General features: G+C 42.9%; 1 protein-coding gene across 1 annotated transcript; it reads left to right on the forward strand.

Annotated features, from left to right (window-relative positions):
- The first annotated feature begins 1,511 nt into the window (after window positions 1-1,511).
- SLC3A1 (solute carrier family 3 (amino acid transporter heavy chain), member 1) lies at window positions 1,512-17,376 on the forward strand. Its single transcript, XM_014951052.1, has 10 exons — window positions 1,512-2,403; window positions 3,692-3,871; window positions 5,344-5,498; window positions 6,535-6,660; window positions 10,010-10,129; window positions 11,099-11,223; window positions 12,268-12,466; window positions 13,270-13,416; window positions 15,845-15,961; window positions 16,821-17,376. The coding sequence occupies exons 1-10, from the start codon at window positions 2,013-2,015 to the stop codon at window positions 17,259-17,261; spliced, it is 2,001 nt and encodes a 666-aa protein (XP_014806538.1). The 5' UTR covers window positions 1,512-2,012; the 3' UTR covers window positions 17,262-17,376.
- The last annotated feature ends 397 nt before the right edge of the window (window positions 17,377-17,773 follow it).

The raw sequence follows: 17,773 nt of genomic DNA on the forward strand, positions 1-17,773 counted from the left end.
TTATCCTCCAGACCTGCTTTAAGCTCCTTGGCTGTATTTTCCCACAGAGTTTTCTAGAAGAATTTTTAGTGTTCAAGGTGCAGATGTCCAGCCCGTGTGCCTGTGCTCTGCTGGCACCTCCTTGTGCCGCTGTCTGGCTGTAAAAATTATACGTTCAGCGAGATGGCGACCTGGTTGTTTCCAGGATGGTTTATGTTCTGCTTTAACCTTAAAATAATCACGTCCCTGTGTCTCTACATCTTTTGAGATTTGCTTCTTTTTCCCCTCTCCACGGGCTTTGTTTAAAAGCCTGAGTTTGGGTAAAAAGCAAGGCAGAGGGACTCAACTCTTGAGGTGTACGTGATGCCATCTAGAAGTTTTCTGTATTTGCACGTTTGCTGTTTTAACCTGAGATGAAGTCAGTGAAATGAGGCCATTTAAAGGTGAGGCGGGGGAAGGGGCTGGTGTTATGGAAAAGATGAATGAAGCACACAGCCAACCGACTGACGCGGTCGGACTGGCTACCGAACACAAACTTGTGCCCTGCGTGTACCCTGCCTGCCTGGAAACTTTTACAACCTACTGATACCATGGTATTAATGCTGCGGAGTCATTAGAAGGGCAATTATTTCAAATAATTTCCTGGCAATACTGAATTACAGGCGCTGCAACTGCTGCTGCGAGGAAGTGATGTACAGAAATGAGTTAAATTAATACCTCTACTCTCTGTGTATATTGGCATCTCGCACACCAGGTAAACAACCCCGCTTTGGGACAACAGAAGGGGAAGAAAAGGATTAAATCTGTCCAAAAAAGGCATCCTCTTACCTCAGTTACTGAAGTAGTAACACATTTTTGAATTATTTCAATATTGCATGCTGGATTATTTTTTTCAGTCATTAGTTTATAAACCACTTTTGTGGCTTGAGGCCAACATAATAAATACTTTGAGTCCAAACCCAACCTTTTCTCCACTGCAGTTGTCCATGGGAGTTTCCCTGAGAACCCTGACCCTGTGGTTATGGGCAGGCGTTGGCTTTTAGATGTGATAAGGTGGCTCCTTGGCTCATGTTTATTGCTTTATATTTGCTTTGGTACCTGGGCAGAGGGCACTGGCTGGAGGGGCTGCCCTGGGGATGTGGCTGGGTGGCTTTTGGGCAGCTGGGGCTTTGGAGCACACAGATGTGTAAATCTCTGCAGGCTTGGGCAGCCTTTGGGCAATGCTTTTTCCTGGCTAGAGTAGTAGAAAGTGAGGAAAAAGCAAGAGAATGGAGAGGTTGCTTACCTCTAAACAAATTTTGTTTGTTGTTTTTTGGGTTTTTTTAAAAAGTTCTTATAACAGTGGGCAGTGGCTTTCTCTCTCTGGCCCTGCATGTGCCTGTGCCTGGGGACAGCTCTGGGTGTAGCAGCCTGTCACACGCTGGGAATTGCGAGATCGGTATGTGCCTTATCATGGTTACTGCTTCAGAGTCGGGGGGGTGGGGGCTGAGCTGGTTTGGGGGCTTTTGTTTTTCTAAGCTGTGAGAAATGAAGTGCAACCGGCCTTTGTATCTCTTCTTTTTAGTTTGCGTTGTTGCTTTTGGGCCAGAAGTTCTCAAGGACTCTGTTCTTTCTGTCCACGTTTAAATTACTCATTAACGTTCAGGCTGCTTTAGGCAGGGGAGACCATGACCAGTCTGGAAAGCTGCCTATTTACTCTCTCTCTTACTGGTAAAAATCTCCACGTTTTCCCCTCGCTGCCAAAAGGAAGAGAGGTTTGGTGTAGTGGAGAGAGCGGCAGTAAATGTAACCAGTGATAGACTGGGCTTTCTTGTAGCATTTTGTTATCTTGCTGAAGATGCCTGCTAGGCACTTTTTGGCTCTTTTTGAACTTTGACCAGTTGGTCAGGATTGATTATAAACCCAGGTGCTAATTACTGTGCTTCTCATTTCACTGATCAGAGGTGTGCTGGTACGCTTCCTTGCTGTGGCTAAAGTCTCCAGGCCAAGACCCACGCAGTGTAATAGCCAGGGAGAAAGCAAAGAGCTTGCTTATGGAGCTGAGCGAGAAGGGAGGTGTGGAGAACAACGGATTTGTTCAAAATGAGGCTTTTGATGACAAGGAGACCGATACCAGTGACCAAGAAGAAATGCCCAAAACGTGCGTTGTTGTTGCAGACCCAGTGGAGGAGCTGGTGTTGAAGCCCTACGCAGGGATGCCGAAGGAAGTCTTGTTGAAGTTCTCCAGCCAAGCCCGGTACAGAGTCACCAGGGAGGTTCTCTTCTGGCTCACAATCATTGCTGCTGTCGCACTCGTGTGCGCTACGATTGCGATTATCGCTCTCTCCCCAAAGTGCCTGGACTGGTGGCAGGCCAGCCCCATCTATCAGATCTATCCCCGTTCCTTCAAGGACAGCAACAAGGATGGGAATGGGGATCTGAAAGGTGGGTGAACTTCCATTCTTGGTATGTGCAAACCTGTCTAGAAGTAGTTTGTGTGTGTATCTAATTGTGTATATACATGTGTACATATATACTTAATATAGATAGAGAAAGCCACCCTGCTAGAGAGAGGAATAAAGGTTGTCTGACTAATCATTAATGGCAATTCACATTTTCATTAATAGATCTGGGAGCTTCTTGTTCAAGTTGTTACATCTAAGCCTGGAGTTAGATGTTTTGAGGTAGGGCTGAGAGCGAGCAGCAGCACAACTACTGTCATTGTAAAAATATCTCCAAAAAACTGAGGTCAGTCAGGAGGACTGCTGGTGGTGATGAACGCTTTGTCATCTTAGGTTGGCTGCCTCACCAAGTGGGGAAGGAAAAGTTAGAAAAATGAAACTGAGAAAGAGGAGAGGATGATGTGCTGCTTTTTATTCATAGTCTGTGTTGTTCTGAGCTCTTACGAGTGCATTGAGAAGGGGTACCTGGTACTAAGAGGCAATGCCACGTACCAGTAGCCTGGCTGAGACTTAGTTTCAGAAGAGGAAGGTGCAACTCCCTAATGGACAGTAAACTTCTAAACAGGAAGCACTAGCTATAATATACACTTTACCAGCAAGAGAAGAGAAGAAACTCTGTAGTTGCATGCTGGTAGTAACATGTCTGGAAGACAGAAGAGATTTGGGTTTAGAAAAACCCAACAAACCAATGAACAAACAAACAAACAAACAAAACCCCACAGAAACAACCCTGTCCAATAACACAAGGGAAGACCAGAGTAAGGGATACTAAAAAAAAAAAGCTACAGAAAAAAAGATAAGAGACTTTTCCCAATGGTAAGGAGAACCTGGGATCTTTGCATCAAAATTCTGCTTCTTATTGGGTGGTCTGAGGATTAATGTTCCTTGAAATGGGAAAGCAATGCTGTTGCTGCATTGTAAAAAAATATAGCAGTTTGGTTTTGGAAGTGAGTGTTAAGATCTGCAATTTTATTTAATAAATTTATAATAAAGACTAGAAATTTGCTTTCATCTGATGTGTTTTTTTTTTTTTAAATTCCTGCTTTTATCTTCCTTATAAAAGTGGTTTTGAATGGTTTCCATTCTGTGATCTCATGCTGTCCCTGAAGAAATGTCAAGATCACCCTGCTACCCGAGATCAGTGAAGAGAGAGGATGGTTATGTATCAAAGTGATCTGTGTACCATCTGTGACTGAGAGCCCACAGCAAACATATTTCAACAGAAATATTTTGTCTTTTCTAAACAGAAGATGCTCTTTTCTTTGAAACAGGTATCCAAGAAAAACTGGACCATATCACTTACTTGAATATAAAAACCATCTGGATCACCTCTTTCTATAAATCCCCCTTAAAAGACCTTGGGTATGGAGCTGAAGACTTCTACGATATTGATCCCATGTTTGGGTCAATGAGTGATTTTGAGAATCTGCTTGCAGCCATACACGATAGAGGTAAGCTGCCATTCCAAGCAAAGTAACTCTGTTAAAAAGACTTTCGTTCATATTATGCAGGTGTCCCTTGTAGCACCAGGTTATGAGCTGAGATTTTCAGTTTGTGCATCCAAGAATTGGTGACACATGGTGGCCTTGCGCAGAAGCAGATGGAGGTGCCAGAGAAGGGTGTCCATTAACTCCACAGCAATGCAAGCTCTGTGATTGCAGTTTCCTGCCCTGGTAGAGCAGGACCAAAGGCACGGGGAGCTACAAGAGCCATGTCAGGCTGTGGTACATCCTCTGCAAGGCATCCTCAGAGGGATGAGGATGTGTGAGGGTGGTAGGGCTGACATACTGTCTCTGCTCCCCGATCCGTATGGAGGTGGGCACCAGTAATCCAACAGGATCAAGGCTGAGATGCAGTTGTTTCTGACTTTAAATCTTATGACTACTGGCTGCTTTCTGAAGAAAGCAGGAAGACAATTGCAGGGTTGGGAGGGGACATACACTTCCTTCCTGTGATTGCACCTCTGGTTGGTGTGTTTATGCCTTTAGACCGAATGTTTGCTTAGATGTTTCCCCTTACAGCTGTTGGGCCAAATGGAAAATGGTTTGCCGGTCCCAAAAACATTTGAGATTGCTAAAAATGTCTAAGTCTTTCAGAAGAGCGGGGAAGAATGTGTGTTCACTGATGAAGTGCCTTTCCCACCTGGGAGGTGGGAGGCAGATGTTGAAGTCAGAGTTAGTGGAGGTGGTTCACAACAGCAGAAATCTGTTCTGATTTTTCTTCCCCCTCGTTTGTCTCCCCAGCAATGGGCAGGGGGGATCAGTACCAGCAAGATGCGTTGCAGCTGCTTGCAGACTCACATTAGAGTAACTGCATCAGTTGTCTGGGGCTTCTTGTTGGTGCTTGTGTGTTGCCGTATCAGCAGCCAGCGGGGCTGTCCTGACTCAAAGTCAGGACAGCCTGAAGAAGAGGAGGCTCCGAGGAGACCTAATAGCAGCCTTCCAGTACCTGAAGGGAGCCTACAGGAAGGCTGGGGAGAACCTGTGTCAGGACGAGGGGAAATGGCTTCAAGCTGGAGGGGAACAGATTTAGATTGGAGATTAGGAGGGGGCTCTTCACTGTGAGGGTAGTGGAGCACTGGAACAGGTTTCCCAGGGAGGTTGTTGAGGCCCCATCTCTGGAGATATTCAAGGAGAGGCTCGACGAGGCCCTGGCAACCTGGTCTAGTTGGGGGTGTCCCTGCTGACTGTGGGGAGGTCGGACTAGATGACCTTTGGAGGTCCCTTCTGGCCTGGACAATTCTATGATTCTATGAACCGTGCTCACCAGTCCCTTGAGCCTAAACCCTTCCAGCAGGAGCCTTTCTCTTTTGCCAGAGCCCCAGGAAGGAGGAAGCCCAAAGGATTCTGATGTTGCGCTAAGAAAAAACGTGAGCTTTGAATTTAAAAGACTGAATTTAATGGTTTGATTTTTTTTTCTTAAGGGTTAAAGGTGATAATGGATTTAATACCCAACCACACAAGTGACAAACACCGATGGTTTCAGCTGAGTCGCAATCGGACTGGGAAGTACACGGACTACTACATCTGGCAGGACTGTCCCCAGGCTGCTGGGTCCATCACCCCTCCAAACAACTGGGTAAACACGGGATGGGACACCTGCAGGTCCCGAGAGGGACGCAGGTTGCCACATGGCAAACCCAGCTGTAATACAGCTGTGCCAATGGACACTGGGCTATAAATGACTGTTCGCAGGTACAAACCGATGTTACTCAATGAGCTAGTGCAGACCAGGATTTAAAGCAGCTCAGGGTGGAGGGGTTCCTACTTCAAACAGAATTTAAAAATTACTTTTTGTTTCTTTCCCTCAGAATTAACTCTTCAGTCATTAAACAAGCAAAAATAAAAGGGACAGTTGTGCACGAGGTGGTCACACGTGCCCCCTCTGTGTCTTCATCTCAGCTCCTCGGAAATCATAGCTGGTTGGGAGGGAAACAAAAGAGCCTGTTCTTGGTTCTGTTGTGGTTTTTTTTCTTTTTCTGGAAGGGAATCAGGCCAGAAACTGGGTCGCCTGTTTCAAATATATTTATTTAAAATTTTAACTGGTAGGTGCATGACTAGCAACTTGTATATTCTAGAATCTCGAGGTGGAATTAATATTTTTGGACCAGATAGTGTAATTTTTATTTTTTTAAACTGATAGTCTTAAGAGCTATTTTAGCTTTTTGGTATCTTTTATTACAGAGATGATTAAGTTAATGTTTTAACATGCTGACTGTTGTTTGTGCTTCAAAGGGACAATACCAGATTTCAAGAAGGCACTATGTTAACTACAGCTATTTTTAATAAGCTTTAAGAAAAACAATTCCAAAAGAACTGTTCCCACCCATGTTTTCCACAATATTCTGAATAATTCCTCGTGAAAGTTTACTTAAAAAAAATAAATAAAAATGAAAATGAAAATTAAACAAGAAACACATATGGAGGAGAACGATTAAAGGGAGAACAACTAGCAGAAAGAAATGTAACACCTAAGTACCAAAATACACCCCAAATTCAGTACATTGATTAGGCATTTTGTGCTTTATTATATGCTTGTAATGCACCACGTATGCATAGAAATAAATGTTTGTTAAATTAAGAGTTCTGATTACCCCCCTCCCTTCCGTGAGCAGGTGAGTGTCTTTGGGAATTCCAGCTGGCAGTATGATGATGTGAGAAAGCAGTGCTATTTTCATCAGTTTGGGAAAGAACAGCCAGACTTAAATTTTCGCAACCTTGCTGTCCAACAAGAAATCCATGTAAGTATGTAACCCGCTGCTGCTGTGCCAACAGCAAAGCACCTATTTCTCCTCTTAATTTCTTGGATTATTTTGTGGTACGCAATTTACAGTCTGTTGGAAGTAATTCAAGGACTGCAGCTTGTGTAAACTATTGAAACAAAAAGGGGTCTAGACAAACACTATATTTATAAGCAAAATTCAGGCTTCATCTTGGAATAGTTCTAGTATCAGAGCTACTTTGTTCAAGTCTTTTTAATGTAAAAGCAAACAAGCAACTAAAAAAAAATCAAAATAAAATTGTCCTTGAGTGGAAGTACTGGCAGTGGGAGCAGTTGCAGTCCTCTGGATTTTAAGAAGGTACCACAGTTGCTTTTTTTTTTTTTTTTGCTGGTTTAAGTCCTCTGCTCTCACAAGTGCCTGGCAAGATCTTGATGGGTTTTTGGAACAGGCTGTTGCACTTCTTAAGGACCTCCCTTTTGCTTTCTTCCCACTAAAGGCTATCTTAAAATCTCTTTGCTTTGATGCTTCAGGAGCCCTCTACTTCTCAACCAGAACCTTATTTGCAAACTCTTCATACTAAGCTCTCTGTGAACCGAACCTGTCCTTCAGCTGAAATAGCTTTTCCCACCCTTGGTTATGCTTATTTGTTTTTCAGCTCTGACAACATCTCCCTTTGGCTTTTGTTAAGCTCGATTCAATGGGGTAGGCTTTCCCAGTCTTCCTGGAAGCGAGAGACCCGCCATCCCTTTGTTTAGCTGCTGCTAACATGACTACATGGCTCCTCACAGCACTTCCAGCCTGAGGTTTTTCTCAAACGCAAATGGTCAGAATTAAATTGAACAGAAGAGATGTCCGGGCAGAATCTTGTACAGTGGCACAGCTACTTGTCCCTCTGTGCCCTAAGATTGCTGTTACTGTCTTTGACATTGGTGCTAGCAGTCAAATAATCCAACATGACTGCTGTCTGGGAGCAGTTAACTGCTTTCAACTCTAGTCCCCATCAAGAGCCAAGGATGAAGGCACTTAGCACGTTTGTATCAAGGACAACAATTAATTGAGGGATTGAAACTGATGGTAAAGAGGCCTGTGCAGATGCAGCTGAATCACCCAAGTGGAGAAGAGGTTTTTATCTCTGTTGATACAAGGAGCTGCTAATTAGCCAGACAAATGTGGGAATGGCACCTTGTTTTAGCAAGGAGATGTTTGCATTTTGAAGCAAGTGAGGCATTGCTGACTTGAATTACAAGGAATGCCTGGGCCTGTGGATGCAGGGGAGACAGTGAGGTTTGATCTGTCCGCATCTCTGGTGACTTTAGAGGGGAGAGAGACTGATAGAAACTCATCACAGCAAGAGTGCTTCACCAGGCAACGTGGAGATCTGATGAAACCTCATGTTCGTCTGCATCATGTCTCCCAGCAGACAATGTAAAATTAATTAAAAAATGGGGAAGTGAGCCTGAATGTGGGGAATCTGACAACTGCTGATTTTTTCTTTCCCCATCCTCCCCACCCCCCCTTAAGTTATACCCCATCAGGTAGTACAGCTACCTCAAGTGTTTTGATTTAGTACTTACGTGATTGCTGCTTTCTACTGTTGAATTCCGGTGCATTTCTTTGGTGGTAGTCTTCACGGCTGCCAAGTTCTACTGTGATGGTCTCACTGTCTCTCTGGGGACCCTCCCTTCACCACGGGTACTGCATCTGCATGAAGAAACAAAACAGTTCTGGTCATACTCATTAACTAAAGCATGAAATGAGACTGGTCTTGAGACTCATGTTTGAAAGACTCCACCAGTAACTTCTCTACACCTTGGTACTTCTGTTAATGACACATCTTTCCTCTTGCACTTTTCCTGGCATTGCACTTCAGAAAGTTAGGAGAACTGAGCAGGAGGCAAATGGACTCTTCCAGTGAAACTCAAGTCTTTGGTTTAGCCACAGGGCACGCAAAAGCAACAAAATGCAGCAGCCAGTGTGTTGTAGCTTTCTCGCTCAAAGTAGATCAGTCTCAGTGAGCACCACGTGAATGCTTGGTATTTGCTTTTGCGATGAGCACATGCATAAGCATGAATGAAATTTTGGTGGATTCAGTGTTGGACAGACACCATATTGAGGGCTGATGCTTTCAGAATGGCTCTACAAGAAAGCACAACTCACTGAGGTGGAGTCTTTATTTGCCAAACAAAAATCTGTAAAGCTTGAGTGTGGACTACTCCACTATTTAGGTACGTGCACATACATTTAAGAAAGGGCAATTCATTAGCTGTTTTTGGGGGCTGGTGGGGAGGGAGTTTTTGTCCTCAGGTGAAGAAAAGTATATGGTCTAAAAGAACATCTGGAGAAACCACTCAAAAGGGACTGAGCTACAGAGTTGTTTGTTAAAACTAGAGCAGTTTAAACTATAGTACTGTAATAGCTACTGAAATAGACTATAACTTTACTAATAGTGACTAACCTCTGAACTTGAAATTGCAAATCAATAGCAGTTAACTTGGATAACAGTTTTTCACATTCCTGTAAATCAACAAATAAGCTTCAAAATAAAATAAAAAATTTCCCATCTGTCAAATAAGAGAGAATCGTGGAATAGTTTGGATTGGAAGGGACCTTTAAAGGTCACCTAGTCCAACCCCCCTGCAATGAGCAGAGACATCTTCGACTAGATCAGGTTGCTCAGAGCCACCTCCAGCCTGACCTTGAATGTTTCCAGGGATGGGGCATCTACCACCTCTTTGGGCAACCTGTGCCAATGTTTTACCACCCTCATAAAAAATGTCTTCCTTGTATCTTGCCTAAATCTTCCTTCTCTTTAGTTTAAAACCATTACCCCTTGCTCTCTCACAACAGGCCCTGCTAGAAGGTTTGTCCCCATCTTTCTTATAAGCCCCCTTTAAGTTTTGAACAAATGTTTTAAGAGCTCTATTGTATAAAAAGAAAATTGGTGGCACAAGGTCTGTGCAGAACAACATACTCTTTGAATCAATGTGCTCTAATTGTGTGGAGCCATGACGGGTGTTCACCAACAACAGTGCTTAGCACAAGCCTAATTGTTTTGATGGATGAGATGAGAAACAGCTTTTAGTGAGGTCTGCCCTGGCCTTGGTTGCATGAACTGTGGGAGAAGTTACCAAGCAGTCGTCGTCATCTTTTATACTGGATGAAATAATAAGACAGGCTTTATTTAGATCTTAGTTTGATCTTAGATTGACACGATTCACTTTAACTTCTAGTAAAGTTTGAAGTACAAATTAAAAACTAGATTGTTACGTATTTTAGTAGCTACTAACAGGTTTAATTTTCTTTTTCAGTATGTACTATTTTGAATGGGATGGCTTACTTGGCATTCTCAACTCTTACCTTTGTCTAGGATATTATTAAATTTTGGCTCGGCAAAGGAATCGATGGATTCAGTTTCAGCGCTGTTAAATTTCTTTTAGAAGCAACGCACCTACGGAATGAGCCTCAAGTGAACAAGTCCCAGAATCCAGTAATGTATATTTTCTGTCTTTGCTTTTATCCTGGATTTCCCACTGGGGTCAGAGTGTGTGTTTCTACTCTTTTGGGTCTTAATTGTGGCTTTAGGAGGACTGAGTCAGTCGTGTCCAGGTGGAAGACATGTGGCTCCTTGGAGCTCTGCAGAAGGAGCATGTACAGGAGCACTGTGGGTGGATGGAGAGTTGTCCATAGACCCTTCATATTTATGTTCTGATGTAGTTGCTTTGCTATTTCTTTAAAATTATTTGCTTTTCAATTTATGTTTTAAAAAGACCAGTCTTGTGATTTTCATAGTTGATTGGTTGCCTTTGGGGAGCCTGCTGCAAGAGGCAAGCTCAGAGCTCTGGCTCGCTTGGGATCCTGTGGCAGTCACTAGCACGTATTTCTCCTACGTTACTAGTAGGAATTTGAGTAGAACAAACCCCCTCGTGTTGGCAGAACCTCACAGTGAGGAGTGGCCAGACACATTCCGAACCACGCACCCCGTTATTTATGCTGGTTGCTTTTGCTGAGGCAGTGAACTGGGGGGACATCCCCAGATAGTGTCAGGACTAAGATGGTGTTCCGCTGCAGGGTTGGGGATTTCATAAAACTGGTCGGCTCCACAAGCATCATTGCCTTAGTAAGTTAGGACAATAATCTTGTCCGTCTTTCCAGCCTGGTGTGTGGGCACAGCACCTGCTGAGCTCGTGGCTCCGGAGGGGCTTGGTTGGTTAGTGCTGTGGGTGGAGTCTCCCTCTTGAAAGATGGGATCCAAAATAATCATCCTTTTGCAGTCATACCTTCAGAGTTCCCCAAGTGCAGGTCAGATCTGCACCGGTAGCGTTGGTGTGCTAAACATGTTTCAGTTAAAATGTATCTGGACTGGTGCATTGTCTCAGGAAAGGACAGGAGGAATTTGGAGACTTCTAAAATCTAAAATACTGGTCAACTAATGGGAAATATTGTATTCTTTTTTAAGGAAAGTATCACAGCCTATTCCCAGCTGTACCATGACTACACGACCACACAGGTTGGTATGCATGATATCATCCGTAGCTTCCGCCAAACCATGAATCAGTTCAGCAGTGAACCTGGCCGATACAGGTAATTATTATTACAGCTAGCAATTTTTTTTTTCCTCTATTGTCACCTTCTTGTAAGCAATAAAATGTTTTTTAATAACATAATATGCTATAAGAAGTTTTCTTCCTTAAACGTAAATAGGCTCTACTGTCTCTTCCACAGAAGGGAAGGAAATAAATTGGCCTCAGTATCTCTGCTGTATCTACAGACTGTACAAAATTAACAAGAATGGGTGACCATTCAGATCACAGGGGCACTGTAATTAGTCAGCCCTGTGGCTGATTTATTGTATAGTATTAATAGTGCAGTTCATCTTGTACACAGTCAGAGACTGTTAAAATCACAAAATGGATGAGTTTGGTAAGGAACCTCCTATATTTCAGTTTCCATTGCTTCTGGTCGTCTTTACACTCTCCCTTCACATATTTACAAACATTGATGAGATCCCCCTGAGACTTTTCTTCTCCAGGCTTGAACAGTCCCAGCTCTCTCAGCCTTTCCTCATAGGAGAGATGCTCCAGTCCTTTAATGGTCTTAGTGGCTCTTTGCTGGACTCTCTCCAGTATGTGTCTCTTTCATACTGGGGAGCTCAGAACTGGACACCACATTCCAGGTGTGGCCTCACCAGTGCAGAGCAGAGGGGAAGGATCACCTCCCTTGTCCAGCTGGTAACGCTCCTCTCAAGGCAGCCCAGGGTACCATTAGCTGCCTTTGCTGCAAGTGCACATCGCTGGCTCATCTTCAACTTGGGGAACCCCCGGGTCCCTTTCTGTAGAGGAAAGCATGGAAACTGCTGGATGTGGATTCAGACTTCAGTCAGATACTTACAGCCTTGCTTTTACTCTTGTAGATTTTTCTCCTGAAATTTCCAATAAATATGTCTCCTTGTCTACTTGACTAAATATTGTTTCTCCATGATAATCTTTTTTGATGGGGAGGAGGGAAGCGAGCGTAATTCTTAATGCTGTGTTGTTCTATGTGTATGTCCAATACCATTCCTCGCTTCCTTCTGCTCTGAGCAAACAAAGAATGAGCCAAAAAATGTATTTGTGTACTTCTTTGTAGATTTATGGGTTCTGATGGTGATGAAAAGGAAGACATTGAAGAAACAATGATGTATTATGGAACAACTTTTATCCAAGAAGCAGATTTTCCCTTCAATTTCAACCTAATTAATATGCAAAATCTATCGGGCAACAGTATTTTTGAAGCTGTCAACTTGTGGATGAAAAACATGCCTGCAGGAAAATGGCCAAACTGGGTGGTAAGAGCTCTAGTCTGATTCTTACGGGAGGGGTATGTTCCTATAGGTGACAGAAACCTCTCCCCCCTCCCAAACACTGATTTTGGTGGGATCAGCAGCAGCCTGAGCCCACGGCTGGGCTATTGTAGATACCCATGTGAAACTCTCAGCTGGTGTAGTCACAGTCGTGGGCACTGGCCATCCTGCTGGCTCTCCTGCTCTTTGACAGCAGTTACAGCCTCTGTACAAGGGTGACAGAAAGGAATTTATGATCCCGCCTCTCCCTTGGTGTCTTCAATATAATATGGGGCATTGGCTTAAACCACCAGTGAGGAGGGGATTGGTGCCATTATCTTTGGCCGTAAACTGACTCAGTGCAATGGACTCTGGAAACCACCCAGGGCCTGGGAAGAACAGGGCTGAGGACAGTTAATTTAAAACCTTGCTGGTCTTTCCTAGGAACCATGTTTGCGGTGTGCAAGAGATCTTTTCAAACCACCCTCCCACAGCAGATAAACTGGCAGAAATCTGAGGGAACTGTAATGGTGGAGAGTTGTTGTTTATCATCTCTCCTCACTTCTGCTTCATGTGCTGCCGGCAGGGCTTCTGTGCACTAAATGATTTGGGTCAGAAGTTTGTACTGGCACCAAGATAAAGATAATTGCCTTCAAAGGCCTAGAAGGGAAAAGAAAAAGAAAAAAACCCAACTTACTGAAGGGAAAAGAAAAAGAAAAAAACCCAATTTACTACCTTATTAAATTAGTTAATTTCACAAATGCATGGCATTTTATAATATGTGTTTAACGGAAGGATGTTTTCTTCAGGTTGGAAGCCCTAATGCTGCTCGGATTTCATCTCGGATTGGGAAGGAGTACGTCAATGTTATAAACATGCTGCTTTTAACCCTCCCTGGTACTCCTGTAACTTACTATGGTGAAGAAATAGGCATGGAGAACATTGCATCAGAAAATGTAAGTGAAGAACATTATAAACTCTAATCCCATTGTTGTTTCAAAAATACAAGAGCTTCTTTTTAGTTAACCAAACCCAGCCTTTCTGTTTAGATGGTTTTGAGTGTTCCAAGTGGCAAAACCATTGGACAGCACGCAGAAAAGGCCAGGCCAGAGACCAGGACCTTGAGGCGTGTCTGACTTGCTGGACTGCAGTCATGACCTCTGATTGTCCTCTGCCAGAGCAGTCTTGCCTGGTTTGCTGCAGTTTTGCTTTGCTTCAGCAGAAAGGGCAGCGAGTGCCAACACTGGGCCTGGGCTCCTGGTCAGGAGAGGTGTGTTGCAGTCACCTGAGACAACAGAAATTGAGTTGGTATCTCTTTCCTTCCACCAAAATACCCTAATTGCTCTGTCAAAGTCCAAGTCCATTATTTCCTGGCTGCTATTTAAATGAAATCAGAGTTCATGGAGAGGCTATCGCTACAGTCACTGTTTCCCACAGGCTGCTTTGCTCTGACTGTGCAAAGGCACCCCTCTGAGCCACAGCCCTTTACAATGTGCCCAACCTCTGAAGAAGGGGTCTCCAGAACGGGTTGGGTGTGCTGACCAGCCCCTGCTTAGCACTGCCTGGGTGGCAAAGAGAAGTGGCTTTTGTTTGTCACATAAAGTTTTTATAAGTTTGTCTTTTAGATCCCTTTCTATAAAGGATTTAGGTACCTGGGCTTGGGAACCAGGTGCCTAGCTACAAGTAACACATGATGGGATGGTTGTGTGTCTTAGATTACAGAACTCTTCAGAAATGAGTTTATTCAAGGTTAGGGGATAAAAATGAAGTGTCTGTGCCTTTCGTGCTCTGCTGACCCACGAACTTTAAAGTTTTCATGTTCAGCCCCTGTAACTTCTTGTCTGTTCTATGATCAAACTTGACTTCTGGTATGTCTCATTGTCTAAGACGTATGGGCATGACTGGAACAGGTCATGCCTAAAAGGGAACAGCTCAACTCTGCCTCTTCTGACCACTCTTAAGTACCACAAGAACGTGGTCCTATGACAGAGGCTGTTTTCACCATGGAAAGCCTCTGTTAGGAAAGTGACAGCCTCTGATGATGTTACCAACGGTGTTGGCTGTCTTTGTACCAATGGGAGAGAGGTACTTGAAGAAGCAGATGATCATTGCCAGGTTTGTCTGATTCAGATCTGAGGAAATGATTCCCTGATTTTTAGAAGGAAACACCTTGGTCAAATTACCTCTAGCATTTTCTTCCTGCTGCTGATTACTGCTGACAGAATGATACTCTGCAGGGAAGTGGCCTGCCCTTGGCTCCTCAGGGTTTATTCTCTTTTAGTGGCTACTGTGGCTCACGGCTCTCTCACAACGCAAAACCACTCTTCCTTCAGTCTGTAGAGGAAGAATCCCTGATTAATGGGGGTGTCTTAAAAAGACAGTCCTTTCTCAGTGTATAGTTTCTAGCCTCAGCATTTGAAACACTTCAGGAGAAGCTGAAAGAGGGAAAGATGAAAGGGAGTGTTACCAGTGTTGAAAACTTTGGATTTTTTTCCCCCTGCTTTTCAGAACATGCTAAAAGAAGAAACCCATTATTTATAATGTCACAAAGCAAAGTGACAATTTCTTTTGCTGAGCTCCTGTTCTGACAGACTGTATTGAAAAGTGCCCTTTATATGAAAAACAGTTTTCATGGAAAACAAACACTCAAAGTATGTGCAAAATATTTTATGCCCTCTTATATCATTAAATTTAAGTGTCAGATCTTTTGGCAAGCTCTTCAGTAACAATGAAGAAGCTTTTTCAGAATTTTTCTGAATTCTTCAAAGTGAGGACTTCAGACTTGTTATGCTGACACTTTTTAATCAGCTAAAAGCTGGTTTTCAATAAAATTTTTTGCACTTGGAAGTAATTTTATCTTTCTAACACAAACAATCATGTCCAAGCTGTACCCCTTGCAAATGTAAGCATGAAGAGCTCTAAGGTAAAAAGGTTACAAAAGGACACAGAGTAGCATTTACTAGTTGTTTATTGTTACTTTAAAAGCATCTCCTCACTACCTCATACATTCACTCACTGCCTGTCTAGGTATTTATCAGAATATCCTGGCTGTCATTTGTAAACTTTATCCATCCATCTGTTGCAAGGGGAGACAACTCAAGCAGAGTCATTTGGGAATTCCACATTCTACCCAGTGATGCTGTATCCAGGAGACCATCCATTCTCCTCTAGCTCAGCAACTGCCTTGATTCTTATTTTCTCTTTAGATTTGGAGCAGGATTACATCCTCCTTATTAAAATTTAACTTAAAATCAAAGAAAGCAATCCTGAAACGGTGATAGCTTAGAAGATGTGAGAACATGCTGTTCAAGGGATAACTTTTTAATATACTGATCAAAACAAGTGAGTTCTTGGTAATGGCTCTGACACCACTTTATTTTCTAGGTGACCTTTCCAGAGAAATCCCCCATGCAGTGGGATGACAAAGTTAATGCTGGTTTTACAGAAGGCAACAGTAGCTGGTTACCAGTTAACTCTGACTACCAAAGTGTGAATGTTGAAGTAGGTATCTCTATGTGTGACTGACTCTAAAGGTCTAAAAATTATTTTAATATATCTGTTTTGCTCTGACTTGGGACTAGTGGGAATTGGTAACGCTGCTAGTAAGAACAAACTCAATGGAGGAAAATAAAAAGGCACTGAATCCTAACTTTTTATTAGATAAGGAAATCCTTGCACGAGCAAGGAGTCTACTTCATCTATATTCATTTAAGCAGGCAATTATAGTAGAGATGATTTGCTCTTTAAAATTATTAAAAGGATATTAATATTAAATTGAAATCTGCTCATCCTTTCACTTCTATTACTATAGAAAGCACTGGCCTTGTAACAAGAACTTAACATAGACCACCTCTAACATAAGTAAATAAATCATTTTTCAAGGCAGTCGAGCAGTCTGCCTGCTTGAGAATCCGAAAATCAAATGGATTTTGCTGAACTACAGTGCTGACCAGAGCTGAAGACAGAAAAATATAAATCAAAGACAGGGAAAATAAAGCACAAACAAACCCTGTAACTTCAGTAGATTAGACTCAATGAAAAAAGTTCAGTATCAAGCTTTGAATGGCTGCGGCTTTCTCCTGAATAAATGGAACTGTACAGACACTGTGGGAGGAAGAAACTGTGTAAGTGCTGGGGAAATTCTCTCCTGCCTAATAACCTCTGTCTCTGCTGCCCCACAAGTGCCAAGGAAGTGCATGAGAAAAAGCATTTTTTCAGTGGAATTTACAAATTTGAAGAGAGGTAACTGTCAAATTGGAATTCTAATAGGTGTGTTTTTAGCAGGCTTAGGTGGGTGTGAGAGGGTGGTAGCGGTGCCTACATTCAGTGCCAAGCACTGACCCTGTTGATGCTGTTGCAGGTCCAGATGACCTGGTCCAACTCAACCCTGAATTTGTACAGAGAGCTCGCTGCACTGCGCAACAAGGAGCTGCCCATTCAGCGGGGCTGGATGTGCTACATCTGGAACGACAGCAATGTTTTCGTGTATGTGAGGGAACTGGACGGGTTAGACAGAGTCTTCATGATGGTTCTCAATTTTGGGCAGGAATCGACAATAGACCTGAAAGCTATAGTTCCCAGCCTTCCATCTGAAGCTATTGTAAGACTAAGTACTAATTTTAACAATGCTGGTAAAGCTGTGGATACCAAACAAATTACAACTGAAACGGGAGAAGGCCTGGTCCTCGAATATAAAACAACAAAGCCTGTTCATACTATGGAAGCTTTTCAAGGAAAATGTTTTGTGGCAGAAAAAGCTTGTTATTCCAGTGCCTTCAATTTACTGTACATGAACTGTTAAGTACAGGAGCAGAATAATCAAGCTTTCATGTTAATTTAGAAAATGTTGGTCTCAATGAAATGATAAAAATTTTCAGTTTTCTTTAGCTGTTAAATCTTTGAGTACAAAATAAACGTCCTGAAAAAGAAACAGATACCTAAGTGTCTTGCATCTGTACTGCTGATGAAAAGGACAAAAGGGTATAAATTCTCCCTTAGGGTCTGTGAAGAAAAGTAAACCTGTCCTAAAAACCTGTCCTGTTTCACATGTCTGTGAGGGAAGAGACCAGTTGCTTTCTGGGTGCTGCCCCTTACAGTTGCTTGTCACTAAGAACTCCTGTGGAATCTAATACCTGTGGCGGTTCACAGTATCTTTTAAAAAGTCTGTAAATTGGTAAAACTTACTTTAAAGAGGCAGCCTATATTTGTTAAAATAAGTAAAAGCAAGCAAGCAATATCTAAAGTTGTGATGGCTTAACTCTTCTCAACTCTAACAGCTCTGATTATCCTCAAAGTTCCAAAATCTATCTAGAA

Source organism: Calidris pugnax, unplaced genomic scaffold (assembly GCF_001431845.1).
Source record: "Calidris pugnax isolate Ruff unplaced genomic scaffold, ASM143184v1 scaffold24, whole genome shotgun sequence".
Lineage (NCBI taxonomy): Eukaryota > Metazoa > Chordata > Aves > Charadriiformes > Scolopacidae > Calidris > Calidris pugnax.